Here is an 18,168-nt window from a genome sequence, read left to right on the forward strand (position 1 = left end):
AAATTTGAGTCACAGGGCTTATTATCCTTCAAGAAAATGCTGTCAGCAGCTAACAAACTCTCTTGTATGTTCACCCAGTAGTTTATAGAAGATTGTCACATCAGTAAATTCCAAACTTAGCTCCTCAGGCAGAAATAAAAAAACAATATTTGGTCATGTTCAATAACCAGATAACATCAGCAATACCTGAGAAGGTTCTCTGGACCCTCAGAGTAAGGAACAAGTTATAAAAAATGAACTTTACATGGAAATCATACTCAACTGTGCCAGCTGGGGTGGCCGAGTGGTTCTAAGTGCTACAGTCTGGAACTGTGCGACCGCTACGGTTGCAGGTTCAAATCCTGCCTCAGGCATGGATGTGTGAGATGTCCTTAGGTTAGTTAGATTTGAGTAGTTCTAAGTTCTAGGGGACTGATGATCTTAAAAGTTAAGTCCCATAGTGCTCAGAGCCATTTGAACGATACTCAATTGCCTCACTTAAGGTAGTAACATTATGTAGCTTACCTTCTGTTCATGATGCCTTTTTCAACAAGCAAGTACAACCCTGGACACCTTTGTTATGAAAAAATATGAATCTTGCTGTTGTCTATGGTTGTCTTGCCATTGGGGACAACATCAGACACATCCTATTAGGAGGTAGGATCACTGCTGCATTTAGGGTTGGCCTTGAACTCCATTTCATGCATAACAATGTCAGTGGGTCTCTTATATTCATCCATAGGAAAGTCTTATTATAGCTAGTACTTCAAGTGATGGAATGGTCAAGTATGAATCGTAACCCAATCTCATCAAATGTTGGATATTTACTGACAGATGTCCACCCCCAGCAGCTGAGTGGTCAGCACGACAGAACATCAATCCTACGGGCCCGGGTTCGATTCCTGGCTGGGTCGGAGATTCTCTCCGCTCAGAGACTGGGTGTTGTGTTGTCCTAATCATCTTCATTTAATCCCCATTGATGCACAAGTCACCAAAGTGGTGTCAAATTGAAAGACTTGCACCCGGCGTACGGTCTACCCGATGGGAGGCCCTAGTCACACGACAACTGACGGATATATTCTTAATCAGTATGTTACACCACAGACCCTCCAATACCTGTCTTAGCCACCTGTTGAAGATTAGGAAAATAAAGCTATATTTGGTAGAACATTTCATTGCCTGTCATTTTTTATTCATTACAGGATACTTTCATAATATCTTTTGATAATTATCTTGAGCAGTGCATAATTCTATGGACTGCATCAAGACCCTGCATCAAAAACAGTTGCTGCTTTTCAGTTACTCTTTTTCAACTAATGTTCCTTATATACCATAAGCTGATGTATACACATATGTAATTAAAGACTCTAAAGTATTAATTATAAACTTACATTGATTTATTTTACTGTTTGTAATCTGACAAATGGAATTAACGAGTATTTTCATCTCCAGATGTGAGAAATTTAAGTAACATTTATAAAAGGTACATTGCACCAATCAAAATGCAACTCTACTGTGAATTCTGTTCTTGAACACAGGATGAGTTGTTTGACATTCATAAGAAGCTGGAAATCACCATAACTGTGTCAAATGCTTGGCAGCTGTTGTGAATCAGTATGTTGGAAGGGCTCCCTAGAGTCATGTTCCTGTGATACCAATACGAGAGTTACAAGCACTATCATCTCCTGTGGATCCTGTCTCCTCTACAGAAAGTACAGCACCTATCATTACTCATCCATTTGACTGCAAGTGATATATCAACAGTAAATCCAGGCATCCTGTACAGGACGGACAGGGCCCAGGGAGGACTTGGGATGTTGTACCAATCACCCCAACCAACAAGTTTGAGATGCTGTCTTACACTGAAACTCGAACTGTGCCAATGGGACTCACTTCACTTGTTTGCAGCAAATCTGTTTTGTCCTGTGTCAAGAGGAGATGAACACGCAAGGATAAGGTCTATTAATCATTGGCGGTTCAAACATATGGTCACTGATGGTGTCCCTTAGGGAAATGGCAGCAAGTGACAGGAAAGGACACCAGGTGCATAGTGTGTATGCCTGAGGGCCTCATTCAACAAGTTGAAGAGGTATTCCAGCAGCCATTGAGGGAACAGGGTACAACCAACTGCAGGTTGTGGCACACATTGGGACAAATGACACCTGTCATCTGAGCTTCGATGTCATACTTACGTCATCAGAAGACCAGTCTTGCTCAGGGAGTTTCAGTGGAGATCACAATTTGCAGCATTGTCCCCAGAACTGACCATGGCTCTTTGGTTCCGAGTCGAGTGGAAGGACTGAACGTTCTAGAAGGTTCTGTGAGAAGCTAGACTCTGAATTCCTGGACTTGCGCCATTTAAGGCCCCCCTACATTGGTCAGGTGTGCTTTACACCTCAGAGGCTGCTACTCAGGTAGCTGACTGTGTGTGGGGTGCACACAAGGTTTTTTTTTAGAATAGGAAACTTTCCATCCAACCCAGATAATGATAGCTGTAGATAATGAAGAATTATCAGCATAAGATCGAACGAAATGCCACCCACAGGTGAGAGTATTAAATTCCTAATGATAAACTGCCAAAGCATTCACAACAAAGTGCCAGAGTTTGAAGATCTTGTGAAAAACAGTGAAGCACAAGCAATACCACATACAGAAAGCTAGTGGTAACCTGAAATTAAAAGCAGTGAGATTTTTTGGGAAAATTTGGGAGTATATCAAAAGGATAGCAAATGTGGAATGGAGGTTGTGTATTTGCTGAAGTAGACAAGAAATTCAGATCCACTGAGGTCGAAATTGAAGCTACACATGGAATTGTTAGGGCAGGACTGAGTATCAGGGGTGGGTATACATGATAATTGGATCCTTCTGCCATCCACCAAACTCATCTCCTGATGTAATGGAAAACTTTAGAAAAACCTCAGTTCACTTGTATGTAAGTTCCCCAGTCATACTGTAATCATTGGTGGAGACTTTAATTATCCAACAATTAACTGGAAAAATTACAGTTTTGTTAGTAGTGGGCAAGATAAGACATCCTATGAAATGTTACTTACTACCTTCTCTGAAAACTGGCTAGAACCAACAGTTAGGAACCCCACTCATGATGGAAATATATTGGATCCAATGGCAACAAACAGACTTGATATCTTTGAGGATTCCACATCAAAACTGGTATCAGTGACCATTACTCAGTTGTGGCAATGATAGTTACCGAAGTACAAAGGACAACTAAAACAAACAGAAAGACACAAATATTCAGCAAATTAGATAAAATTTCAGTACCGTCATATCTCAGAGAGGAACTTGAAACTTTCACCACAGGACAGGAGCAGGTAAAGGAACTATGGCTCAAGTTTAAAAGAACAGTTGATCATGCACCAAGTAGATATGTACCCAGTAGAACAGTTCATAAAGGGAGGGAACCTCCATGGCATAGAGTCACCATAAAGAAATTTCTAAAGAAACAGGGATTGTCACATAAAAGGTGTAAAACAATGTGTAGGGCTATAGGTAGAGAGATGCTGAATGAAATACATTTGGCTGTCAAGAGAGCAATACATTATACTTTCAGTGACTACCATTGCAGAAAAATGTCAAATGATATTTCACAAAACCCAAAGAAATTCTGGTCATATGTAAAGGCTGATAGTGACACCAAAGTTAGTGCCCAGACCCTAGCAAATGAGACAGGAAGTGAAATTGAAGGTAGCAAAGCAAAAGCTGAAATGTTTAATTCTGTTTTCAAATGTTCCTTTACAAAGGAAAACCCAGAAAAATCACCCCAATTTAATCCTTGTACCACTGAAAAGATGAATGAAATACATATTAATGCCAGTGGTATGGAAAAACAACTGAAATCATTAAAACTGAAGGCCCGATGGAATCCCTCTCAGGTTCTATACTGAATATGTGGCTGAGTTAGCCCCTGATCTAACTTTAATCTATTGCAGATCTCTCAAACAAAAAACTGTGCCCAGTTCATGGAAAAAAGCACAGGTCACACCCATCTACAAGAATGGTAGCAGAAGTGATCCACAAAACTACCATCCAATACCCTTGACACTGATTTGTTGTAGAATCTTAGAACATATTCTGAACTCAAACATGATGAAGTATCTTGAATAGAATGACCTCCTCAGTGCCAATAAGGGTGGATTCTGAAAACATAGAGCATGTGAAACCCAACTCGCACTTCTCTCACATGCCATACTGAAAGCTTTGGATCAAGGCAGCAGGTAGAAGCAGTATTTCTTGATTTCAGAAATGCATTTGACTCAGTACCACACCTATGATTATTGTCAAAAGTATGATCATATGGGGTATCAAGTGAAATTTGTGATTGGATTGAGGACTTTTTGGCAGGGAGGATGTTATCTTTGATGGAGAGTCATCATCAAATGTAGAAGTAACTTCAGGTGTGCCCCAGAGAAGTGTGGTGGAACCGTTGAAGCTCATGTTGTATATTAGTGGCCTTGCAGACAATATTAATAGTAACCTCAGACTGTTTGCAGATGAGGCAATTATCTATAATGAAGTACTGTCTGAAAGAAGCTGCATAAATATTTGGTTGGATCTCAGAAAGATTTCAAAGTGGTGCAGAGACTGGTAACTTGCTTTAAATGTTCAGAATGTAAAACTGTGCATTTCACAGAACAAAAAATGTAGTATCCCATGACTGGAATATCAATGAGTCACTGTTAGAATTGGCCAACTCATACAAATATCTGAGTGTAACACTTTGTAGTGAATGATCACATATGTTCAGTCATGAGTAAATCAGGTGGTAGACTTTGATTTATTGGTAGAATACTAGGGAAGTCCAATCAACCTACAAACAAAATTGTTTACAAATCACTCATGTGACTGGTTCTGGAATATTGGTCAAGTGTGTGGTATCCGTACCAAATAGGACTGACAGGGGATATTGAACATGTACAGAGAGGGCAGCAAAAGTGATCACAGGTTTGTGTGATCCATGGGAGAGTGTCACAGAGATACTGAAGGAACTGAACTGGAAGACTCTTGAAGATAGATGTAAACTATCCCTAGAAAGTCTGTTAACAAAGTTTCAAGAATCAGCATTAATGACTCAAGGAATATACCACAATCCCCTACGTATCGCTCACATAGGGATCATGAGAATGATACTGAAGGAACTGTACTGGAAGACTCTTGAAGATAGACCAAGAAACTTTGTTAACAAAGTTTCAACAATTGTCTTTAAATGATGACTCAAAGAATATACAACATTCTCCTGTGTATCACTCATGTAGGGATCATGAGGATAAGATTAGAATAATTACTGCACACACAGGGGCAAACAGACAATCATTCTACCTGTACTACATACATGAATGGAACAGGAAGAAACACTAACTTTTATAGTGGGATGTACCATCAGCCATACACCTCAAGTTGGTTTGCAGAGTCTAGATGTAGATTAGCACTAACAATGTATTTTTTGGACACTGTACTCACAGTGATTATTGATGAGCTGCTTTAGCACTGCTAATGCAAAGTTAATAGCATGCACACACAGAAATCTGAAGATGACAGTGTGACTTTGTACATGAATATATTATCAGTGCATTAGTGTTGTTTGTGTTTAGTATTATTACCAGACCTGGTAGGGTATATAAGAGGTATGAAAAATATCAGATGTTTAATAATCACTGTGAAGGACACAGAGATATAGCATACTTGTGTCAGAATGCAGTATCAGCACCTGAAAGAGTGTGGAAGGGGCATCATTGTGGGTTTTCATTTGGGCAGCTGGTCGAATAATGTGTTATCCAGGTTTTTGGATCATTCAGATGTGATAGTGGCCCAAAGTTGGATTTCATGGAAATATAGGGGCAGGCATACTCCATGACAAGGTTCCAGTTGACCATGTCCTACCACCACAAAGGAGGTTGTCATATCGTACATCAAGCACCTCATAATACCTTCAAATCTGCACCTGCCATCCAAGAACAATTAATGAATTCCCTACAACATTCTGTACCATCCCACACTGTTGATCTGAGACTAGCAGTAGATGAACTAGGGAATTACCATCCTGTGCATAGGCTTCCATTAACACCACAACAGACCTGGGTACAGTAGGAGTGGTATAATGATTGGAAAGCATGGGAAGCATGGACTGTTGATGAGTGGCATCACACTGTAGTCAGCATTGAATCATGTCTCTGGCTTAACTGAGATGACCATCATTGGCGAGTATGGTGGTGACCTTGGGGGAGGTCCCATGCTTCCAGTGTTTTGAAGAGGCAGAGTGGTGTCACTCCTGACATCATTATGTAGGGAGCCATGGGGTATTACTTAAGGTCATGGCTGGCAGTGATGGAAGGAATTATGAGAGCACAACGGTATGTCACCATCATCCTGCATTCTCATGTTGTTACCTTTCATGCTGCAGAATTGTGGTGCCATATTTCACCAAGATGATGCCTGATAAAATACAGTACATATCTCTATGATCTGTGAGCATGATGTTGAGGTACTCCTGAGGCCACCAAGATCTCCAGATCTATCCCCAGTGGAACATGTGTGAGACCAGCTCAGTTGTCACCTCTGTCACAGAGCCAGTATCTACGATATCAAGGACAAGCTACAACAATTATGGTCCTGCTTGGCTCAGGGGAGGATACAACTACTTTAGACACCATTCTCAACCAAATCAGTGCATGCATCTGGACCCAAGTAGGAGTGGGTGGGAGTGTAATGTCATGCTGATAATTTGGCTCATATTATCAAGTTATTTGTAAATTTGAATCAATATTTTAATCAATGAAATAGCATCACATACCCTCTCAAACCCAGAAGTTTAATTCTGTTTCCTGCTCCCCTCGTTGGTGATTAATTTTTTTTGCCAGGTTGTGTGTGTGTGTGTGTGTGTGTGTGTGTGTGTGTGTGTGTGTGTGTTTTGGGGGAATGGGGAGGGGTGCCATCAGTCTTCTGGCTGGTTTGATGCAGCTGATTATGAATTTCTCCCCAATGTCAACTTCATCATCTCAGAGCAGTACTTACACCTTGAATATTTGTTGGATGTACTCAAACCTCTGTCTTCCCCAACTGATTTTACTCTCTATGGTTCCCTCTAGTATGATGGACATTTATACAGTGGCTTGTAGAGAATTTATGTAGATGTAGATGCAGCACATGTCCTGTCAATCTGGCCCATTTTCTAGTCAGTTTTTTTATACGTTTTCCTTTCTTCACCAGTTCTGCAAAGAACATTCTCATTTCTCATATTATTACGTGACTCTATTTTTGACAACTTTCTATTGCACTGCATCTCAGAATCTGTAATTCTTTTCTTTTCTTTGCCAGTTAGAACATAGTCCATGATTCACTTCCACACTATGCTGTGCTCCGAATATACACTCTACAAATTTCTTCCTCAAATTAAGCCCAAGGGAGATTAAGAGTTTAACATCCCATCAACAGTGAGATCATTAGAGATAGAGTAGAAGCTCAGATTATGGAAGGAAATCAGCCATTCCCTTTTCAAAAGAACCAGGCATTTGCCTTGAGAAATTTAAGGAAATCATGCCAATGTTTGATACTAGTAGATTTTTAAGGAGAAATGCACTCATTGCCTGTGATAGCACTTCATATATCTTCCTTGTTTTATCTCTCATTGCTAAGGTAGAAGAATTCCTTCACATCACCTAATACATGTTTTGTTGTCATATTTCTTGCTAATCTCGTGTCTGTTATTCCTCATTACTTGTGTCTTTATTTAGTTTCCATTCAGTCCATAGTCTGCACTCATTGGACTATTCCATCCATTTTTATTGCTCCCTCTTGGATTTTGTGTGTTCTGTCTTATTATCATTTTATCCTACAATTTACACCTTTTTCTGAGAATTTTGAACATCTTGCCCTATTTTAAGTTGTCAAATGCTTTTCATAGATCAAAAAAGTCTGCAAAAGTGTCTGAATTTTTAAGATCTTTATTCCATTACCATGTGCAATATCTGAATTGACTCTCTGATACCCTTACCTTTCCTACAGCCAATCTGATTGTCATGTAAGTGACAGGCCTACTCAATTTTCTTTCCCATTATTCTGTACATTATTCTTATTACCAACTTGGTTGCATTAACTGTTAAGCTGATTGTGTGGTAGTTCTCACACTTACTTGCACTTTATGTCTTCATGGATCTGTGGATGATATGCTTCTGAAAGTCTGATAGTATGTCTCTAGTCTCATAGATTATACACATAACATGAATAATTGTTTGGTTGCCACTTCCCTCAATGCCTTTAGAAATTATGAGGGAATGTTATCTATTCTGTGTTTGTTTGCAAGTCTTGTAAAACACTGTCAAAATTTGACTATAATACTGGATCTCCTAAGCCTTCCAGACTGCCATTCATTTCTTCTTCTATTACTCCAGCTGACAGTTCTTCCTCCTTGTTAAGCCCCTCATACTCTTCCTGCCTATTTGCTCTTTTCTCTGCTTTTAACACTAGGATTTGTTTTGCACTCATAATGTTGATGCCTTTCCTTTTAATGTCACAACTGATTAACTTACAAAACCTAACAGGGCATACACTTTAGAAACAATTAAGTAAAAGTGTGAGGGTTCTCAACCCAGTATCTATAGATCACTTCAGAGAAAGTTTAGGAAATGTAAACTGGGAAGATGTATATAATGAGCCAAATGCTAATGATAAATGCAGCATATTTCTTGATAAATTTATATCCCTTTTTGAACATTGTTTTCCAAAGAAAATTATTAAATGTAACACCATAAACATTTCAAAGTACCTTGGATTACTACAGGTATTAAAGTGTCTTCAGAAAGAAAAAGAAAACTGAATGAGACATCAAGAACTAGTAAAGATCTAGTAGTTTTACACTATAAAAATTATTGTAACATAATGAGAAAAGTTGTAAGGAAATCAAGAAATATGTATGTTAGAGAAGAAATTAACAACTCCAGCAATAAAATCTAATCAATATGGAATGTTGTTAGAAGGGAGACAGGAAAAGTAACCACTGAGATAGGTAGTATTACTGTTAAAGAGAATAAGACCATCTTAACCAACAGTACACAGATAGCCAATGTATTTAACAATCACTTCTCAAGTGTAGGAGAAAAAATTGGTGGGAATAGTTCAAAAGAAAAAGCCAGGCAGTACATGGAAGAGTCAGTTTTGAAAAATTTTTGTCAAATTAAGTTTCATCTGACAAACTCTTGTGAAATAAGGAAAATTAGTAAATCTTCGAAAAATAAATGTTCTGTTGGATTAGATGACATCTCTAAAAAGTTATTAAAACAATGTGGAGCAATTACAGCTGATGTTTTGAGTCACATTTGTAATGCATCACTGACTCAGGGTATTTTTCCAGACAGGTTAAAATATGCCATTGTCAGGCCTCCTTACAAAAAGGAGGAAACCACAGATGTCAATAATTACTGGCCAGTATCCTTGCTTACAGCATTTTCAAAAATCTTTGAGAAAGTAATGTACTCAAGAGTGGTTAGTCATCTCAACAGTAATGGGATACTTAGTAAATCACAATTCGGATTTCAGAAATGCTGTTCTACTGAGACAGCAATACACAATTTCACTGACCACATACTAGAGTCTTTAAATAGTAAAATGTCACCAGTAGGAATATTCTGTGACTTATGCAAAGCATTTGATTGTGTGAACGATGACATTATGTTAGAGAAGTTTCAATTCTATGGTATAAATGGAACAGCATATGAGTGGTTTAAGTCATATCTACAGAAAAGGAAGTGGAAAGTCTCTTTATATACTTCAAGTTATTCAAAGGAGTTTGCCACTTCATCTAACTGGGGTGAAATAACATTAGGTGTTCCACAAGGTTCGATCATGGGTCCCCTCCTGTTCTTGATATATGTGAATGACCTCCCTTCTTATGTGAAACAAGGTGCTGAACTGACACTGTTTGCTGATGATACAAGCATAATAATAATCCAGTAAAAGAAAGTCCAATAGAAAATGATACAAATAAGGTCTTTGGAAAAGTTATTAATTGGTTTTCTGCAAATGGGCTTGCTCTGAACTTTGAAAAAACACAGTACATCCAATTTTCTGCTGCAAAAAGTATAATTTCTTCAATAAACATAACACATCAAAAGAAGTCAATAGCCAGGGTAGAGCACACTACGTTTTTGGGTGTACATATGGATGAGAATCTTATTTGTAAAAGTCATATTTTGAATCTCCTAAAGCAACTAGGTTCAGCAAATTTTGCAATCAGAATAATTGCCAATTTTGAGGATGTAGAAATTAGTTAACTAACATACTTTGCATACTTCTGCTCTCTGATGTCATATGGAATAATATTCTGGGGCAACTCAACATTCAGGCAAAAGGTATTCACTGCTCAAAAGAAAGCAGTTAGAATAATGTGTGGGGTTCATAGTCACACATCTTGTAGGCATCTGTTTAAAAGGTTAGGAATTCTTACAACTGCTTCACAGTACATTCACTCAGTAATGAAATTTTTTCTCAACGACATGGACCAGTTTAAAATCAACAGCGACATTCCTGATTACAATAACAGAAAAAAGAAAGACCTACACTATACTTAACTTGTCTTTGGTGCAGTAAGGGGTAAAATATGCTGCTATAAAACTGTTTGGTAAATTACCAGATGAAATAAAATGTCTGACACACAGCAGTAATAGTTTAAAAAACAAATTGAAATCATACCTCCTTGACAACTCCTTGTATACCATAGATGAATTCTTGAATATGAGTAAATAAATCTGAAGATATAATATATGCATTTTGTGCCAATTAAGGGAATGGGATAGGTAATAAATATTTAGGTATAACACTACAATGTCAGGAAAGCCTGAAGAGTTATACTATAATGTTTTTTTTTAAAAAAAAAAAAAAAAAAAGAAAGCCTTGCTTCCTGTGCGCATTACTTGTCCATTTGACACGTTCCACATCATAATGGTTTTTCCGTGCTATTGATCAATGGAACACGTAACTAACTAACTCATTCCTAAGTGATTTGTATTGCTTTATACCTTTCTTTTCCTGATAATTTTTCTGTTTCCTTTCTACAACAAACAACTGAATTATTTCTTTTGTTAACCCAGGTTTTTTGACAGTTACCTTCTTTGTACCTATATTTGTCCATCCAACTGTTCTGGTTGCCCTTTTTAGGATTGTCTTTCCTCTTCGAGTGAACTGCCTTCTGTGGTATTCATTATCACAGGATCTACAGCCTCAAATAATTTTAAACTCACACCATCATTCCTCAGTAATTCAGTATCCCACATTCTTACTCACTGGTTCTTCCTGACAGTTCTCTCAAACTTCTACTTTCTCTTTCTCATTACTAAGTTGTGATCTGTATCTGTGTTCATCTTACAACACAGTAACTGACTTCAGAATCTCTGTCTCACCATGATGTAATCCAGTATCAAAGTATCATGGAAGTATAATGGTAGAAAATTTGCAAGACATTACCCCATCTGAGTAATGTTCTACAGAGATTAAATTTCCTTTATTAGATGGGATCTTCTCTTCATGACAAATGAGAAACTGTACAAACAATTAAGGGGGTGTATTCATAAAATCAGTTGGTAGTAACATGTTATTTTCTTTACTTTGGTTTATTATTATATTCACTTCAATGTATTTAATGGACTGTTAAAATGAGATAGTGATAGCATTTCTTTCTGTTGCTACAGATGACAGTGTCTCAATAACTGACTTTGTTGATGCAAGGTCTGAAGTTGATACTGAGGACATGACTGATGAAAGTAAAGCGGTGAGTCCAGTCAATGATTTAGTCCATTCAGAGCCTCATGCAACATATGATGATACAGTTCATAAGATTAGTGCTGTAGCACACAAAGAAATAAACAAATCCATCAAGAGAAAGTCAAATAAGGATGAGGACCTAAATCAGGTATGTGAGAAAGATACCCCTAAAGGTAAGAGAGATCAAAACATTCCCACCCAAAATCAAGTGAATAGAGAGCAGAATATAGAAGTAACTTCAACATTCCAAGACAGTATAGGATTAGAACCTCGTAACAATGTAGATAACATTCCACTCACTGCTCAGGAGGATAACATGAGCAACACATTTATTCAGCTAACAAATGGTCTGCAAATTGAAAGGAATCCTAATGACATGCCATCTCCTTTATCAGAAGATATAAATAATAGTGCTGAAATATCAGACATTGATATGAGTGCTGCATATTTGGATTCTGATTATGATGAGCAGGAAGTTGAAGATACTCAAGGAACTAGCAATAGTGATATATCAGGAACATATCCACCACTGGAAGGAAATGCTTTGACAAGGATAGATACATTACAAAGAGAAATGAAACAGCTTTCTTCGCTTATCAACCAGATGTCTGTGAATGCCGAGGATGGTTGTTCAGAATTGCAGAAAGAAGAACTAGAGCAGTTGTCACTATTGGTACGGAAAATGTCTCGGTATGCTGAACAAAATAACACAGAGTCGGACATGCTTCAGAGGGATTTACAGCAACTGACATCTATAGTACAGCAGATGACACAAAACACAACTGATTATGATGAAGAATCAAGTGATGGTTTTGAAGACGAAGAAGAGGAGGAGGTTGATGTGGAGGAGTTTGAAGAGAAAGGAGATGAGGATGAGGATGAGGATGAGGATGAGGATGAGGAAGAGATAGAGGGAGAGGAAAAATTTGATTATGAAATAAGAGCACAACAGATAGAGAGGGATAACAAAAATGAAACTGGTGTGTTCAAACATTACTCCCAGGAAGAATCAAATAATAAGGCTCTCAACGATGTATCTCAACATACCAAACATCAAATATCAAACAATCCACATTTAAGGGCTGAGAATGTCAGTAAAAAGCAAGAAGTTACTTCAAGGTCAGATGTATTGGATCAAAGAATAGCATCTGAAAATTTAGTTGGTGTAAATATGAGCCATATCACAACAAAACCAAATGATAGATATGCAAAAGAAACAGAAACGAGTGGTGGGTTTCCAGAAAATATTGCCATATTGAATGATGTTGGTAAGAAACCTGAGTCGCCTTTTGTATTGGAGAAAGAAGAAGTTAAAGTATTAGTAGAACAAACTAAAAATGTAGACCAAAATGATAATGACAATGTTAACAAATCAGATTTGAGACAGTGCAGTGAAGATGGGAAAAGTCAGCCACTGGCAGGCACTGAATCTAGTACAAACAATTCTGGGCCTGACAACTCTGTTAGAACAGAAAAGTCCAATAACAACAGCAGACAAATGAATGAAGCAAAACCAAAGCAAGCTGTGAATGGCAAAATAGTATCTAATGTCAATGGTAAAGTCAAGAGACATGATGAAGTTACAGAAAAAGGAAAAACTACAGCTAACAGAAGTAATGTTATCACAGTCAAAGACACAAGCAAAAGCACAGTAAAAATAAAACCAAAACAGGAGATAACAACTGGTAATGAGAAGGATCACTTACAACTAACTGCACCCATTACACAGCTAAAGAAAGAACCAAAACAGAGTGACTTATTTTCACACAGTGATAAAGAAAGTGACCTACTTAAGGAAGAAAACAATACATCTGAAAATAATAGCATTTCTTTTGAAAAACAAAATACTCAACAGAGCAAGGAAAATTCAAATGAAGCACAATCTATGTGGGGAGATACAATAACTGAAATAAATAACAATTCCTCAGTAAACAAAGAAGCTTTTGAAGATGTATCAGTTTGTAACAAGAATATAGCTGTTGAGCAGGTGGAAGACATTACAAAGCAGCAAAAAGCTTCAGATCCAAAAATAATATCTATGCTAAACAAAGATGAAAATATGCAAGATCAAGAAGCACACTTGAAGGATATATCAGGACATACTCAAACAGAAGCCCTGGATGAAAAAAATGCTGTTGCACGCACAAGACATGAGGCACAGATACAGGAAAAAGAACAAACTCAACATAACAAAATTGTTAAAAGTGAAAACATTTTGGAAAATAGTGTGGATAAACAAGAAATAGAAGGTGCTCCCACTGATATGAGAAAGCCAGAGGAACCAACAAAAGGAGAGAGTAAGCAAGAAACCACTAATGGTTGTCAGAGGATAGAGAAAGATGCAACAAAACCCGTACATATGTCAGCAGGAAAAGAAGAAAGTAACAAGACAGCCAAATTTTCTGTGCCTGCCAGAACTAAAGCAACTGAAAACACAGCAGGAATAGTAAATCTGACACGTAATGAAGAAATAAACGTAGAGACAGAAAAAACTGAACCAACTCAACAGCAAAAATTGGAAACAGTGAAAAGCAAAATACCTCAAAAACAGCCAAAACCACCACAGAGGCCACAGAAAAATATAATATCAAAACCACCACAAAAACCTGTCAGGTCACAACAGACATCAGCAAAAACACAAGTACAGACAAAGACTGTCTTGAAACCAGTTAAAAAACTTGCTCCTCAACCAAACAAACCTAATTCAACTTTGCAGAAACAAGCAATCAGTGACACACCATCAAAGGCACAGCAGCAACAGAAGTCTACTGATGAAGAGCCAAAAGAAAATGCAAGTTTATCAGCAAATACAATTAAAATCATACCAGAAATAAAAAGTCCTGTTAACAATCAGAATTTACAGAAAGTAAATGTGCAAACACATACAGCACAAAAGACAGATAATGTAATATCCTGTGATATCAAGAATGGGAAATCTCCTGTTATAAAGATATCACTTAAAGAAATACCAGGATCTCAGACATCAGCAAGTAATGCACTGCAGACTGACACAAAAGAATCACAAGAAGCTCCTAGAGTTACAAATCACAGCACTGATAACTCAGCACAGCTGATCGAAACAGGTGATAGAAAACCTGTAACAGAATCAAAGGAAATCAATAAGGAAATTCAAAACAAGAAATCCTCCACACAACCAGCAACAAAACATGAGAACAAAAGCAAAGGAAAGAAACGACCTGCTCCACCTATTCCTCAGAAGGCACTGCTTCAAGTTCCATTGCAAAAAGACAGTGCCTCTTCAGCTAACACAAATGATAAAGAAATGCTAAAGACCCCTCAACAGGAAGAGATCCCTCAGCAGGAAGAATCTATTGTAAATATGTCTGCTCGGTCTGATAGCAATTCTGAACATGCAAGCAGCAAGTTAGGAGAACACTTACATTCAGAACAAGAGAAACATCACAATGTAAGTGATCAGCAGCTAAATGTTGTAAGAACAGAAAATGGCTCAGGGACAACTGATGAGTCTAATGATGCTAATGGCACACCTCTAGATAAAAATAAACCAGACTCTGAAAAGAAAGTTATCAGCACAACTTACACTGGGATAGAAGAACATTGTTTAAGCAGTGATGATGATGAGTTCATTACAGACAATGAAAGTGACATAGAGAAAACAGAACCAAGAAAGAATGACATCCTTGAAGCTCCCCCTTTAATAGCCTCAAAAGAAAGCCTTTCAAAGCATGTAGGTGAGACGATGACAAATGTTGATTCAAGTGACAAGGAAACCACTGCCATTAGCAATAACATAAAACTTCATTCTGGCAATGATACAACAGAAACAGAAGAAGATGAAAAAACACAAGCAGAAAAAGCAAAAATTATAGATAAATTTGAATTTGAGGTAAGATCATATTTTCAGTAATCTACTTTATTCAGCATGATTCAGACTGAGTTTTGCTAGAAGTTCCAAGTATAGTAATGAATTCCTGTAAATTGTATTGTTGGTAACATAATTCTCAGTAAACATTAAGTATTGATTCTTTTAATTACCATGTTTGAAGGAACAACATTTGTTGTGACCACAGCAGGACAGGTGCAACTGTGTGTTTGTTTAATGCCATTAGTTATTTAATTTCAGTCTGAAAATCGATATTAGTCTATTACCTTCACTGTCATATCTAAGCAGAGATAATTGTTATTGCATAGTTTTGGTGGAGGAGCTTTCTGATGTTCACAAGTAGATGGAGGCAATGTTTGTAGCTGTTGAACACATTCATAAAACTACAGTAGGATTTTCCAGTGCTTGAGTGACACTAAGCAGTGCATCACAGAGCTTGTAAGCTTCTTTCATCACTAATATGATCCTAAGTGATTTGTTCTCTATCTCCCAACTGACACCTAGTGACTTTAGTGGAAGAGGGTACTGTAAATGGGAGTGGCCAAATGGCTGCCCTGGCACATATGTAAAGTAGACATGATCCATTGTCTGAATGAGACAGAGCCTGCAAAAATGTCTTTCCTGCTTGAGCAGTGCCATGGGTAGTCACAGAGAGAAAATGTGGTTGATAATTATAAGTAGCTTGAATGTTAAATGCATGGTACATGCTAGCCCCCCACCCTTAGATAGTTAATATTATGGAAGGGATAGACCCTTAAAGCAAAGCAATTGTTTACCTTATTTAGGATGTTGTCTCAAGAGCATTTGAAAGAAAAGGGTGCAGTCAAGCAGTTCATTGTTTTCATGGGCACTTACATTTAATATTCAGTGAATAGTCTGAAATTACTTACATTCTGCCAGAACTTTCTGTATCATATTTAAAAGTATTAGTTGAAAAATCTTATTGGTCATTTCATTCTCTGACATGGAGTGGGCTGTAACCAACTAAATTGATGTTCTTCACCTTCAGCATTTCTTTTTTTATATTTACAGGAGTATTTGCAGTACTAAGAAATGTAGGATAAAATGTACAAAATACACTGACATCAATTATGTTGCTGCTTACAGTCAAAAGGGGTGTGCATTTTGATGGGCTTAAACTGTCTTGTGCACAAATATGTACCAAATAAAATGATAAGGATGGAAAGACGTGCCCTAGTTTATGACAACATCTATAAAATTCCAAGAAAACAGAGATTGTTGCACTCATTGTATAGCATAGGTTGTTGGGAAATCAAAAGATGAAAGTTAATAGCAATTGATTTCTGTGCAGTGCAGGTCACACTGATATGATACAGTAAGCGATAAACCACAGAGCAATGAAGGTCATGTGATGCGACATTGGTTGGACATTTCTATTCCCATGGGAATGATACAATATGCAATACAGTGTGATTCACCATACAACAAGCAACAAGATAGCATGAATCATGTTTCTGTTTCAATCATGAGCCATTCCAAGAGGACATTATTGTAGCTTATCATTATTTAAAGTTCAAAAAATGGAAAAAGACCAAGAAGTACTGGGTACAACAGTACAGTGATATAAATCTCAAACCTTGTTCAGCTGTGGTTTCTCGTAAGCTCTCCCAACACGAACTTGGGTCCATGAATTCTACAGAATAAGTCCAGATAGTTTTGGAGCAACTGTTATTAGCTGCTCTGACAACACTAAGTCCAGATAGTTTTGGAGCAACTGTTATTAGCTGCTCTGACGAAACTGTACACAAATTTTCTACTTGCTATTTCTCCTGCTGAGCAGTTGCTCAATACAGTAAGGTAAGTCAGTGAAAGTGTGTTAATGATGTAGAAATATCATTGTGGTAGCCTTTCGCCATACACCTGTCTTAGCTAAGGAGTTCCATATGATCCTGGCTCACTATGGCCATCTGGTAAGGCACTGAGTTTCTTCCTTCATGCAGCTACTTCCCGCCAATCTGTCAATTCTGCTGTGTAAATGGATACCTGCCTACTACAGTTGCTGGCTACCAGTGTAGAATAATAGCTCAGTTCTTAGAATGGCTTCCACTGAACTAACCTCACCCGGTCTTGGTCTTCTCCTTGCAGTGTCAACATCAGCTTGTGTTCCACACCTTGATGGACATGCTGCATGGCGACGCACTTCATACTGAGATGCTTATCTGCAGTTGCAAGATACACATGCACCATACTGTCTCTATGACTGCTACACAGCCCAGCACGTATATCAGTGTTTCATGCCCCATTTTACACAAGAGATGATTAATTCCTTGCTCCACACCAATGAAATTTGGTGTTACACTGGTTGTGCTCAGGGTCAAGGTAGCCACTTTGCTCGGTGTTTGCTGTTCCTACCATGCCTCACCTTTCTTTAGTGGCACTGGGTGCGCCTTTGTTGAACATCTTTTAATTTTGAGACTATTTCATGTTTTTTTTTAATAGTTTAGTTGTTTAAAAAATGTGTTGTTTCTTAATCAAGTGTGGACATTGATCTTTTTGTTTCACCTGCCAGGCATTATTTCAAAAATTTTGTAAGT

At 37.7% G+C, this 18,168-nt stretch overlaps 1 protein-coding gene across 1 annotated transcript in view; it reads left to right on the plus strand.

Moving 5' to 3' along the window:
* Positions 1–18,168, plus strand: part of LOC126456317 (E3 ubiquitin-protein ligase lubel) — a 464,483-nt gene that overhangs the window by 349,779 nt on the left and 96,536 nt on the right. The window contains exon 17 of the mRNA XM_050092068.1: positions 11,676–15,616. Within this exon, the coding sequence (XP_049948025.1) occupies positions 11,676–15,616 (3,941 nt within the window). The remainder of the gene's footprint in view (positions 1–11,675; positions 15,617–18,168) is intronic.

Source organism: Schistocerca serialis, chromosome 2 (genome assembly GCF_023864345.2).
Source record: "Schistocerca serialis cubense isolate TAMUIC-IGC-003099 chromosome 2, iqSchSeri2.2, whole genome shotgun sequence".
NCBI lineage: Eukaryota > Metazoa > Arthropoda > Insecta > Orthoptera > Acrididae > Schistocerca > Schistocerca serialis.